At 35.7% G+C, this 13,045-nt stretch overlaps 1 protein-coding gene across 1 annotated transcript in view; it reads right to left on the bottom strand.

Moving 5' to 3' along the window:
• Positions 1–13,045, bottom strand: part of LOC145204839 (E3 ubiquitin-protein ligase MYCBP2-like) — a 58,494-nt gene that overhangs the window by 12,716 nt on the left and 32,733 nt on the right. Inside the window, exons 57-82 of the mRNA XM_080077434.1 lie at positions 12,868–13,043; positions 12,773–12,811; positions 12,341–12,447; positions 11,535–11,657; positions 11,010–11,219; positions 10,322–10,464; positions 9,708–9,825; positions 9,141–9,234; positions 8,739–8,801; positions 8,324–8,435; positions 7,927–8,053; positions 7,562–7,673; positions 6,953–7,155; positions 6,516–6,677; positions 5,977–6,137; positions 5,421–5,607; positions 4,929–5,064; positions 4,421–4,554; positions 3,861–3,986; positions 3,330–3,506; positions 2,449–2,679; positions 2,019–2,114; positions 1,600–1,764; positions 1,122–1,232; positions 509–729; positions 200–296 (exon numbers count right to left, since the gene is read on the bottom strand). Of these exons, the coding sequence (XP_079933560.1) occupies positions 200–296; positions 509–729; positions 1,122–1,232; positions 1,600–1,764; positions 2,019–2,114; positions 2,449–2,679; positions 3,330–3,506; positions 3,861–3,986; positions 4,421–4,554; positions 4,929–5,064; positions 5,421–5,607; positions 5,977–6,137; positions 6,516–6,677; positions 6,953–7,155; positions 7,562–7,673; positions 7,927–8,053; positions 8,324–8,435; positions 8,739–8,801; positions 9,141–9,234; positions 9,708–9,825; positions 10,322–10,464; positions 11,010–11,219; positions 11,535–11,657; positions 12,341–12,447; positions 12,773–12,811; positions 12,868–13,043 (3,631 nt within the window). The remainder of the gene's footprint in view (positions 1–199; positions 297–508; positions 730–1,121; positions 1,233–1,599; positions 1,765–2,018; positions 2,115–2,448; positions 2,680–3,329; positions 3,507–3,860; positions 3,987–4,420; positions 4,555–4,928; positions 5,065–5,420; positions 5,608–5,976; positions 6,138–6,515; positions 6,678–6,952; positions 7,156–7,561; positions 7,674–7,926; positions 8,054–8,323; positions 8,436–8,738; positions 8,802–9,140; positions 9,235–9,707; positions 9,826–10,321; positions 10,465–11,009; positions 11,220–11,534; positions 11,658–12,340; positions 12,448–12,772; positions 12,812–12,867; positions 13,044–13,045) is intronic.

Here is a 13,045-nt window from a genome sequence, read left to right as displayed (position 1 = left end):
TTTAGTCGATATTCAAATCTAATTCCCCCTACAAATGTAGATTGCTAAAATAACGCGCAGCAATAACACATAGCACAGACAACCAGTGAGAGATTAATATTGTGACACAAATCCTCCCCAACAAATTACAAAATTCACCCCTGGTTGGGAACCACTGGATTAAGAGGTATTACTAAATTGCTTTATGATTTGAACTAACCTCCGCCATATCCAGTAGCAGTTTCATGATCGCTTCCACAATCGTTTTGTCTTTCATTGTTCCATGAAGCCACCACATTGCACCATCAACAACAGGCCTAAAAACATTCAATTTAAAACTCAAGTAAAAAACTATCACTAAAAATAACTCATGATGCATGTTAGGTGACAAAGCATGATTTCAAATATGACAAAAACACAACAAAGGCAACAAACTTTACCAGACAACATAAAATAAATTGGGTTGTAACATAGAAAACAAAATCTGAACGTCAAGTTTATAATGACAACATACATACTTTGAACTCACCTTTGTGTGAAAATGCTATCCATGGTGATTGATTGAGTTCTTTTTCCAGGTTTCGGTGTGACAGCTGATCCACCATCGCCATTTCCTTGATGTTCAACGGGAGCGGCCCGCTTAACTTGCACACTTAGCGATTTCGATATACATGTCAGTAGAGGGTCGAGAATACTAATGCGGGATTCTGGCTTTTCTGGTGAATCTGACAGTGAACTGGATGATGAAGTCTGTGCGGAGTAAAAAAGTGGTGTGCAGTGTTAGGACGTTTAAATCGGGAAATCCAGACAGGTAAAAACGAATTCAAAAGTGCTGCAACTAAGTATTCTTGTTTTTTTTTTTTTTTTGAGGCAAGGACATCTTTTTGGTAAATTTCAATATAATTATTTAAAACTTTGCCAAGGTTGTCACCCCCTAAACAACAACAAACGAAAAATACAAACAGAGGGTTTACAAACAGTTTAATTATAACATTCGTTTTTTGCATTTTTATAACATTTTCCCTATGATTAGAAACAGTATTTGTGGATTGTTAAGTTGCAATATTTGTGCATCCAAAGTTTCACAGATTAAGAATTTACACACAAATATTTTCGGATGAACATGTTTAAGATTTTCATACCCCAGACATGGATTCTGTGAGCTTGTCTTGTGTTGGAACCCTTGCTTCCAATATTGAAGCTAAACGTGCAGGAGTTACCTCGGATAAAATTCTTCTCAGAAGCAAAGTAACCTGAAATATTCACAAATTCTAATGTAAGTGCAAATGTCATAACAGACTACAGGCATCGGCCAGTGTAACAGGGTGGTGGTGACTGTTACACTCGCTGATGCCTGTAGACTGTTGGAGGGGCATACAATCCGCATCAGTTAAATCTTGTTTTGACAAATAGAAATATTAAAATTGCTTGTTTAGAAAGCTGGTCAGTTTCTGTCTTATTCAAATAGAATCTATTTCTGTTGAGTAATTTTGAACAGAACAAAAATGTTGCCGAAAAAGACACAAATGCAAAATGGAATATAATTGTTAAATAAACTGCATTTTGCTAACAGCAAAAGATAAGTTATGTGAGAAAATCGTTGGTGCAAGTTAGACTGACCTGTCGTTGTATGCGTGGCGACCCAGTGTGAAGCAGAGAGATCAAATCTTCAATTAGAACGCTCTGTTGCGCCACATAGTGTCGGCCAACATCAGACCCAGTTAGAGCGAGAATCATTGAAAGCAATTCGAAGCAATAACTGTCCATGTCAATTGTCCTTGGGGCCTGCAGGAATCAAATCAAAAATTAAAAGTCCATGTCTTCATTTAAAAAATAAAAGAATTTTTTTAAAGATTAACACAGATGTGTTTAAATGTAAATTTATTTTAGGGAATAGTAAAGATATTTTGGTTAATTCTGATGAAGTTAACCAAATACTGTAAACGTTATCTTATTACTATCAAAAGTTACAAAACAAAAGACAAGTTTACAGTCATTTTAGGACTTTTTAGGACACGTCATTTATCCAGCATACTCACAAGTGCAACTGAAACAGTGGTGTCGATTGAAAATTCCCAAGTTTTTCTGATGTGTGAAGTCTCATTGTGTATTGCTTGCACAGTATGTTCAAAAACCTGTGAAAAAAATTGTACAAATGCAAATGTAAAGCCTAAATCCATTTGTTCCAATTTACATCCAACCACACGGGTCTTTTAAAACAAAAAAATGTACAATGAACCCGATTGAAAACGAAGCCAAGTTTTAAAGCACAACAACAAAAATTTAAAATCATAAACAACTTTGAAAGTTAGTAAAATCTGTGAAAGGGCAATGTTTATAAAAAGATAATTAATACACACGTGGTTGAAGAAGCAAAGCTGTAAAATATGGGTTGAAAACCGAAGTTTAGTATAAACCTTAACAGAATCACCATGACAATGGTTCACAAAGTGAAGAAATCTCACCAACCTTTTTCTGCAGAGTGGTGAGTTTGCTCCGGCTGAACAAAATCCCGACCATGTGTTCACGAAGATTGGGATCAACGTCTCTTGGACTGGCAGGAGTCGCGGAAGTTGACGGGATCAAAACGTCATCTTTCAGTGGTTTCACTACATCGGCTGGTAGCTCACCACTAGTGGGAGTGCTTGCACTGTTTGTGGCAGTTGATGATGTTTCCTCCGACAGCAATTGACCAAATACCTGGAAGTTTTAAATGTGTGGTAAAGTGGTGCACTTAAGCCTTAGTAAATATATTTTTCCTAACAAATTTTATATTTCCATTTATCATTACAGCATTTTTTACAAATCATGAAGAATACTGTTAACAACATAACCAATAGTTTAGAGCAGCGGTTCTCAACCAGTGGGCCATGGAAGCATTTTGATTGGGCCACAGACCAACCAAATAGAAAGCTTTTTTTAAGAATTTTCATTTGTGTCACTACACTCAATTTTACAAGAATTATGGCTTGGGGAGGAATTGAGAAGGAATGTTTTTGTTTTGTTCTTTTTGTTCTGGACCTATTTTATAGTTGTTTTCTTTCTATCTTAAAAATTTACTGGGCCACAGAATTGTTTTTGCAATGAAAGTGGGCCACGAAAGAAAAAAGGTTGAGAACCACTGGTTTAGATTAACAAAGTTTATGCAATTAAACTGATTATGTGATTAAAAGGTATGCAATTGTGTGAATTTATTTCTATTCAAAACATGTATTTCTAAAATCCTAAAACATAAAATTGCTTCTGTTTTTCTTTAAGTATACAAACAAACATTCTTTCCTGTGTGTGTTTCAAACCTCATCTTTTTTTAACTATTTTGAAACAATCAATTACGTTTTAACATTTATTACCTCTGCCGTTAGAAGTTTGAAAACTTTGAGCAGTTCCGCCTCACAAGTTTGCGATTGCAGCAGTTTTGCCGATAACTGTGACATAAGTTTGGGGCCTTCAACTTGATTGTAACCGAGAACTTTAATCTGTCGAACCCTTAAACCATTGTCTGGGCCACGAAGCTCGATTTTAAATTTCTAAAAAGAGATACACATTATTTGTTCAGTGAAGCACAAGACAAAAACTTGATTAAATCAGAAACTTGTAAACTGTAAATATTTTTTTTTGCTGTTGCCTTTGTGCAAAACTCCTATAATGGCTGAAGGGATGATTAATTTAACATGGTTTGATGATAAGATTATTCTTTACAAATATTTGTTAAAAAGTCTGTTAAAAAAGCACTAAATCCTTTTTTAACATATATTTTTTTAATACAAGGAATAAAAGGTTGCATAAAAAATACCAAGAGAAAAGGTCTGTATCAACTTTTTAGATCAAGCACATCTTAGTTGATTCCCCAGATAGAACAAACATTTGTCTTTATAACTTACCGATGCATCAGCTGGCACTGAGAACTGAACCCAACCAGCAAACTGAACGTTGAGTTCTTTCACAACAATCTTCTTCCAATCATCCTCCTCTGACATCGACCAAAATGAAACAGACATCACTTTTTTCTGAAATGAAAACAAATATGAAACCGGATTCATGTCGTGCTTTGTTGTTGGGTTAATAAAAATGAGGTAAATACTTCAAACAAAGCAATTTCCCCATGTGACATATCAGACAATATGGCTAATTTGGTTTCACTATAGCAGATGTGCTAAACTTTTAATAAAGCAAACATTTAAAAATATGTCAATTGTGTGGCACCTAGTTGCATGCCTTCTGTCGCTTTAATTCTTATGACCTGATAAAGACAATAGCACTTGTCGGAACGTAGTCATGTTTTACGGACAAATACTGGCTCTGATTTTTTGCTCACATGTAAATATGTAAAGAAATTCTGGCAGTTTGCTTATTATTGTTTTTTTTTCCTTTTTAACTATGTAGCATATTAGCACATTAACTTTAATTTTATGTTTAAACAGATTAAACACATTTTTACAACCTGCACATCCCTGGTGTTGTCAACATGCACATAAATGTCTTCAATGAGCAATCCACCATCTTTCTTCTTATGTCCATCTTTGTCATTTAATAAATCGACTGTGATGCTTTTTGGTTTATTCTTGTCTTCGTCCCCTTAAATGATAAAATACAATTTCCTTAAACTATGCAGAAAAAATAACAGAAAGAGCAAAAATTGTGCGCCATGATGCTTAGATCATTGTTTATGATTTTTAAGGAGGTGCATTTATACAAATATGTGTGTTGAAATCAGCATAAAATGTCTGCCGTGTTTGTGATGATACAGATGTCAAGTAAATGTCAAAAGAAAGACACAGGCAGAAGTCTTACAAATATTTCTGTTTGGTTTATTACAAAATACCTAAAAAACGTTTTTTATGGTTTAAACTAGGTGTTATTTATCTTTTCAAACACAATGCATGCAAAAAAATTTGGGAAACACTGGCCTACAAACATCATAATTAAAAATAGTGAAAAACAAGTTTTACCTGATTCCCAAAAAGTTTCGGTCGAACCATCAGTAAGGCTGCTTGCAATCGCTGAATGGCTCGAGGTTTTAATATGAACTTTTGAAGTCAAATCTTGAGATGAAACAACCTTTGGTTCAACAACGCCTCCATCATCCTTTAATTACAGTTTATTTTAGATTAACATGAGTTTCAATCTGCCATTGATTTTGGTAAAGTACCATTTGAACAATGCAGAAACATTAACATTGACCAGTTTTTATCAACAAGCCATTGGTACTTATGTAGAACTAAGGTTTTTTCAGTTTATTTTTCAACTGGATTCATTTAAGTCCCTGGTCGGATATACCAATATGTTTCATCCTTAATAGTTTCATCTAAAACACAAATCTAAACAAAACATTAGATTCATTATTTGTGTGGGAAGTTGCACATTCAAAAACTGCATAAATTACTTTTTTTCTACTTTATTGTTACAACTAAATTTTCAAAATCAGGATTTTTTAAACTTACAACAGAAGCAACAGGAACATAGGAAGATGATTTTGGTTTGATCTTGACAAGCTTTTTCTTCATAGGAGTAACATCGCCGTTGTTGTCCTTGAGGTCGACCTTGGAAAGTATTTGGCTGATGTGTGAAAAAACTTGACTCTCGTGAAGAAAGTGGTGATCGGATGGCAGCACTCGAAGACTCCAACATCTAAAAATAAGAAGTTTAAGTGCATTTGCTGTATCAGTAAATTGAGTTTTGAAACCATAATTAACTCACAGCAACTGAAAACTTGTTTTACTCTATTAACTGTTACCGCAAGAATACAAAATGTAACAAAGGAAAGTCTAACCTAATCTAATGTATGGGGTTCTTTTTCTGACCTAAAAGTACCTTTCGCTAACAGAAAACTAACTAAGTTTTTTACACAAACTTTTGTAATGTTACATGTATTTTTTTTATAATTTTATCTTATTTTAAATGTCTAGTTGCAGAAATATCACACAGTTTTTTCTACTGTACTTAATAGTGACTTTACTTTGTGCTTGGCCAGTAGTTTTACACTCAAACATAACCCACCTGATAGCCATAAGCTGAACAGGACTGTTTGCAGGCAAATGCATCATCATGTCTGCAACAGTTTGAAGAAAACCGTGAAAAGCTTCAACGAGAGGTTTCATCGAATCGAGACCTGCCAATGCCATGTGTTTGACTGGGTGCTGACATAAAGCCTTTGTTTCCTGGACAAAAATTTACTTGGTTTGTTAAACACTACATGTTAAATCATCAGCAAGTATGTGGATAAAGTTCCTTTTGGTTTACTCTAAGTTTTAGCATTGAATACATTTAGTGGTTTTTCAGCCTGCAAGTGCTGTTATCTTGCTATACTGGCCAATATGGCCAATGTCTTGTCACCAGCTGCACTGATGGGACCTTATAGGTTGAAACATGAAGCAATGTCTGCAGTGAAGTATGTGCTATTACTTTCTTAGCCGCGCTGTAACACATATATGACTTTGTGTACAATACACACAAATGATGAACATGCAGCCCAGAAAAGGAAAATCAACTGGTCAAGTGAATTTCACAAAAGATATTTGCAAAATTTTGATTCTTGCCTCGATATCCTCATCCGTGCTTTCGCTTCCACCAACATCCGTTGTCTGAGTTTCGTTTTTATTCTCCGTCATGTCCGTCTCGGCAAGAGCACAGACAAAGTACCACAAAATATCGTGAATGCAATTTTCAGTGCAAACTGTGCGAAGAAGCCAAGTCAATGCCTGCAAAAGCAAAACATTACAAATGTAAGTATTTTATGTAGAGTAGATAGTGGACATCAATTTTTCTATGATAGTGATTTTGATTTGAAACAGCATATTGAACCCATCACAAAAATCACAAAATAATGTCACTTTGTTGCTTTGGTGTAATAATCGCGACTTGTTAAAATATCTTTATTTTGCACTATTATGATTTCAGTTTTCAAACAACAAACAACATTAAGTCTACGAAACAATGTTAATGATTTTCTTGTAAAAACAAACAAATTACAAACCTGTAGCACATAAACCCTCAGAGCTGCCCTTCTCAAGGTCATTTGCAAGGTCAGGTGTAACGATTTCAGATCGTGTCGCTGCGTTACAAAAGCCAGGATGCTGGAATGTGAAACGACCTCACTAGCGATGTTGTTATTTTCACACAACTTCATGAGTTTGAGCATCGAAGGTGAAGGATGGTGGAGCAGGTGAGATCCTGTGCCTGTGAAAACATCAATACAATGGGTTGGGAATTGCAAACTGACAATGTAAGAAACTAAATTATTTCACAGTGTTCAAGCTATTATGATGTCACACACAAATGACATACAACTAATGGCATAGGTGGGACTAAATAATTTGCACAATGAAAATTGCCAATTCCAGAAATAAAGCTTTTGATGATTTTGTGAATATCCTGACAATAAGGATGACAAGTTGGTCCAAGACTTTAACTTAGACTAAAGCAGTAGTGACCACTGCTGGGCTTTTCATAAAATTATTTCGAGCACCTTAGCCACAGTAAAAATCAGATTATGTTTGTGAGTCAATATTCAAATAAATGTGGCCAGGTTGAGTAAAAATGGTTGAAATATTTGGCTGCTGTTACAGTAACTGCATAAACTTACCAGTAGAAAGATCCTCGTTATTGTTGTGCTTTGCTTTCTGATCACTGGGTTGTGAACCGGTCGACACAGATCTAAGGAGGCGACTTCGGCGATAGAAGTTCTTGGTTTCGCTCTGACAAAGAGGAAGTTTTAGACACACAATTCTAAAATGTTCAAAAATAAACAATCAAAGAACGTCATAGTAGTCAAACAAAAAATACATGTTTTAATCACAATCCATTGGTTATCATTATTCATGACATATTGATCTACAAACCTTGAGTAAGCTAGGCAGAGAGTTAAAGAAAACCAACCAACAATAATGTGACAAAGTTTTTCTCAAATGTATTTGCTTTTCTGTTTCTTGTCACGACAGATTTTTTTACCTTTAGTGGAGTTGCCTCAGGAGTTATTGACAATCTTTGCAAAATCCCCTTAAAGTGGCCACTCGAGGGAGTTACTTGACTGGAAAGAGATCGGTTTCGATATTCTGCACTGGACCTCAGTTTATTTCTGGTAATATAATTTTTAGTTTTTACAATTTGTAACTTTTTACAAACCTGAACGATTTCGATTTCCACAACAATACGTGCATTTACAGGTTCATTATGCAAATGAAAGTGTAACTACCAAAGTTTTTGAAGAAACAAAACATTTAATATTTATTACAAAATTCTTTAGTTGGTTAATTGATCAATAAATAAAAAGGTAGAATACAAATCAATAATAAACGTTTCGCACATTACAGGGTTGAAACCTTCTGGTAGCATCACACAAACTTACACATGTTGTTGGTTAGATTGTGGATTTTGTTTTGCTTCACCGATGTTCAGCAAATACGAACAGGGAACAGCTGGGAATGGACAATGACTGAACTTGGAAAGTGGGAGCAAATCTAAAACAAATAGGGTAGGCAAAACAATTTCATTCAAAGAAAATTTTACCACAATAAACATCAAGAATGCAAAGTACACAAGTAGTTTTGTATCCATGAGGGGGTGTTTTTACCCACCAAGCCTGGCTAGGGTGTTTGGGTATATTTGTTAAGTAGGAAATATTGTGAAAATTCTGACCAGGTTTTTTCTGCACCCCTTTTGTCAGAAATGGACCTTACAGTGACTGATAGTAAACCAAGTCTGTAGTATTTTCCACAAGTAAGAATTTGTTCATTAATTGAAATATGAAACGGCAAACATACCAATATTGTCCCATGACAAGTCTTTTGACGTTACAGTTTCTTCTCTCCACTTTTCTTGTGGTTCTAAAACATATTTACACTGACAGACATGCTACATTTACAGGATATACATTCAGTCAATATCAAATTTATACCGACAACAAAATCATTCTCTAACCGAGTACTGCTCATCCAGCAGTTTTATTGCAAACAATCGACGTTTCGATGTCCTATACGAGACGCCTTCATCAGGATAATGACATGCAAGATATGCTTGCTTGATGCTGACAGTTCGTTACCATGTTCTAACAGTTTGGTCAAATAAACATGTCTACAAATACAGTACTATATCTATTTTATTTGGGCAGAAATGCTCGTTATGTTTATGCAACAACATAATAGTTGCAAAAATTTTTCACCCACCAGTAGAAGTTTGCTTTGCAATATCGATGCATTGGGTCGATCCATTCGATGAACTGACAAGATCCAACAAAAACATAGAGTTGCTTTTCATAATCTGAAACAAATACATTTTAATTTCAGTGGCAAATTGCTTTGCAGGTATATTTTGGTAATTGTGTATCAAGTTTGTTGAGCAAAACTTAAATCACAAGAAGTTAATTGATTACTAGTCAATCTGGTGATCCCCTAGCTCTGTAATCTGACATGTGCAGCATGCAATGCCAGCAAGAGTGCTTGTGATTCAGCCTGTGTAGCTCAGTTGGTAAAGCCTAGGGTCCCGGAAAGACTCCTGTTGTGGGTTCGAATCCCACCACAGGCTAGATTTTTCTAGCCTATGCCTTACTATATGGTGAATGCTTGGTGACCGGCTGGTGCAGTATAATGCCTTCAATGGGCCTGGTGTACTATGATATCAGTGCATGAATGCTTCAGGGCTGATCCCTGTTATTAATGTACATTCATCTCAACTACCATAAACGAAGGTTATTGACTTTTAGTGATTAGCAGCACTTATATTTAGCATTGTACCTGATGTGCATTTGCAGGTTGGGTTAAAACTCTGTGAAATTGTTTCTTCCAGTCTCCGACATTCTTCACATCATCTTTTTTCGATGAACCAGATGCGTTTGTCTTGCTTGCCATGTATCTAACAGGTTAGCAATTTTAGCAAACAATGCACTATTAAAGTCAACCTATTAAATGCAAAATTAAACAATGTGTTTCAAAAATCTTCCATTTTTGGTCATTTATGTCCAAACAGTCCAAGAGTCCATGCGTTACAGATAAAATTGCAGTCCATAACATTTGGCAGTAAAAAAAATGATTTTTCGCCGGATGTAAACCATGTCAATACTGAACAGGAGGTTAACATTGATATAGCGTCACGGAGACAACATCCCTTTGGTTGCTTGGTTATTGTGGACCAGTTTCCTTAGTGGTTTAAGCCCAGTTGTGGCATTGCATTGGTGAGGCATGGCCTGTTACTAACAACTGAAGTGCCGTTGGATGGCTACACTAGCTCACAAGGGCAATGCTATGTCACCAGTTGCACCCAAAAGACCTTATAGATTGAAACAGTGTATATTGTCTATAGAAGGTGTTATTTAAAACAAAAGGTGGAAATCAAAATTATACAAACTCACTTTCCTCTGCAGTCGACGCAGAGTAGATACCAGGTGCTTCCCCCAATCCCACCGTCTCCACATTCACCTGCCCAACCCCCACAATAATGCCCGCTGCTGTTGTACCCAAGGCCTCCTGCATATTTACTGCAACCTGGATGAGCCTGAAAAGCATAAGACTGTCTCATATAAAATGTTCCAAGCAACTTTGATAATTCCCAAATTAAACATCATAGAACCTAATCACATTGTTGAGGTAAAGTTTTAAAATTTAAACTAGCCAACACATGCCCTTAAAGATATGTATCTTACTTCAACTATAAAACAGTATACAAGTGGCCAATAAAATCATTGGGTAAAACAAAATCAGTCAGGTTTTATTCATGTAAAAAAATGGGAAACAATGACAGTAAGTTTAAGCCCTGCTGTCTATGGTTTTTGATTTATTACGTGAACTGTTGTTTTGATATCTTACTTTAAGAAATGTTTAAAAAAGTATATTTGAAAGTATACCATAAGTTGAATCCTGGTCTTTAAAATAATAAAACAATATTACAGGTAAACACAGCAGACAAGAAATTCAAAATGTTGAACATACACATGTTCTTGCTCGAGGCGACTGAGATTTGCTTGATTAAGTGAACATTTTCTAGACAAGCTGGTTGTCAAAATCAACCTTGTCTGTAAGATGTTTTTAACAGTAACATACCTGTTTCATGTGGTAGGTGACTGGGTAAGGATGTACGTTGTCACATAAATCACACATTGTGTCTTTAAAATGATCGACAGCCAGTTCGCCAGGTTGTGGAGGATGATGTGGCAGAAACAATTGCTGTGCGTTCATCCGAGCTTGTGCCAGTTGTGGGAAGTAATGTCTCTGGTAAGCTTTCCTCTTCAGCGGGGGCACTTTTATCATCATCTGAAAATGTGAATCACAGCTTCATGAATATGACAATAAAGAAGCAAATACTTTGACTCATAATCAGTTAACAAGAAGTTGTGAAATTTAAGATACATATTTCATACATGCAGGCATTGCCAGTCTCGAAAATCAGCAAATGAAGATAAAATAAATACATACAGAGATTGATATTAAATACATACTGGTAATGTTGCCCCTGGTTAAGAATATCTGTATTAAGGACAATAGCAGGCAAAGTACATGCAATAAAGTAACGGTGTATAGCATGGAATATGCAGATAAACATTTATTTATCGATAACTAATTTTGTACCTCTGGGTCATTGGCATCATTAGCAACAACTTCAGGACTTTGTCTCTTTGCTGGTTTCACGACTGATTGTTGCATCTTGCTGCTGTTCAGGTTATGATTGACAGGTGTTGGTGGGGGAAGATTCTACATAAAAAATATGTCTGTAAAAATCAAATAAAACAATCTGGTATTACATATTTCGCCGAGCCAACCAAACCCCAAGAACTTGATACTGAGCATCGCTGTTTTTGATGCTCGGTGCTCGGCTGAGCAGTTTCACAAACTGACTCTCGCATTAAATTTGCATGTTCATGCCCTGCTAACATACGGAACTAGTGTTCAAAAGGGTATTCAAGAACAAAATTGACTATTTTTTAAATGCGTTATTAGGTGGAATAACACATACCTAATGGGCATGTACTGCTACAATATAACACCGCCAGTGACATAAGAGACCTTGTAGAGCTAAAACGTAGAAAGGGGCATTTTTGTGACGTCATAATGCACCGAGCGTGCTCGGCCGAGCATTAACGTGAGATGTTTGGTGCTCGACCAAATACAACATTTGCAGTTTTGGCCCATCCCTACTAATTACCCACTTAGAGTCAATTAACCCAAGGGTAAGGATCACCCAAAGACAAAGGTGGGAAAATTATTATTTAGAATGTATGATAAGTAAATTTCCCAACTACTGTTTCCATATTCATGCTATTGATGCCCCTTAAAATTTACTTACTTTGTTGGTGCATGTAGGGTAAAAAAAATTCAGAAACATGTTTTTAACAGAATACTGTAATCAGAAGCAGACATATTTGAAATATGGTCACCTGATTTCGAACTGCTATTTTTGTTACAGTGTCAGATAATTTGTCCCAAAATAATGCCAGATACACGAGGGTGTCTGGAGGTCGGCATTCCTTCCATTCGTCTGATTCTGCAAAAAATTAACATGATAACATGAGCTACACCAAGAATTGTCCATGCTTTGCAACACAACTTTAAGGTTGAAAACACCGAACAAAATACCATGTTACTTTGTGGTATTGTCTACCTACATTACTGCAGATTTAGATTTTAGGTGTTTACAAATTTTGTTTGTGGAATTGCTGCTACCTTAGTACTAGGTTTCTAAGATTTTTAAGATATTGGTGTTTCTAGATAAAAAGGCTGGCAATCTAGGACTCACTTTAAACCACAAATTTAAATGCTGGTTTTGAAAAAACAGTCTCCCAAAAAAACTACCAAAATTCTTTACATACCTGTGTGGTCTGCTGTATTTTCATCTTTGCTTAAAAACCCTGTAAAAAAAACTTTAGTTAATCCAATACATAGTACAAACATATTATTAACTTGCCTTGATTGATGTATTCCATGATATGGCATCGATGAGTTTGATTGAATTTGAGATAAGAAGCACAAGCCATTGCATCGTGAGCAATTCCTTCGTGCCAAAGAAAAGCTGCAAACACTGATCGGGAAGATTCTGCCACTAGTGGTGAAAGTGCGGTGGTTGGCATCGATTTTTTTGGCCT

Source organism: Phallusia mammillata, chromosome 8 (assembly GCF_965637545.1).
Source record: "Phallusia mammillata chromosome 8, kaPhaMamm4.hap1.1, whole genome shotgun sequence".
Taxonomy (NCBI): Eukaryota; Metazoa; Chordata; class Ascidiacea; order Phlebobranchia; family Ascidiidae; genus Phallusia; species Phallusia mammillata.
Note: the sequence above shows the minus strand (reverse complement) of the source record. Positions and strands in the feature narration are given on the sequence as shown.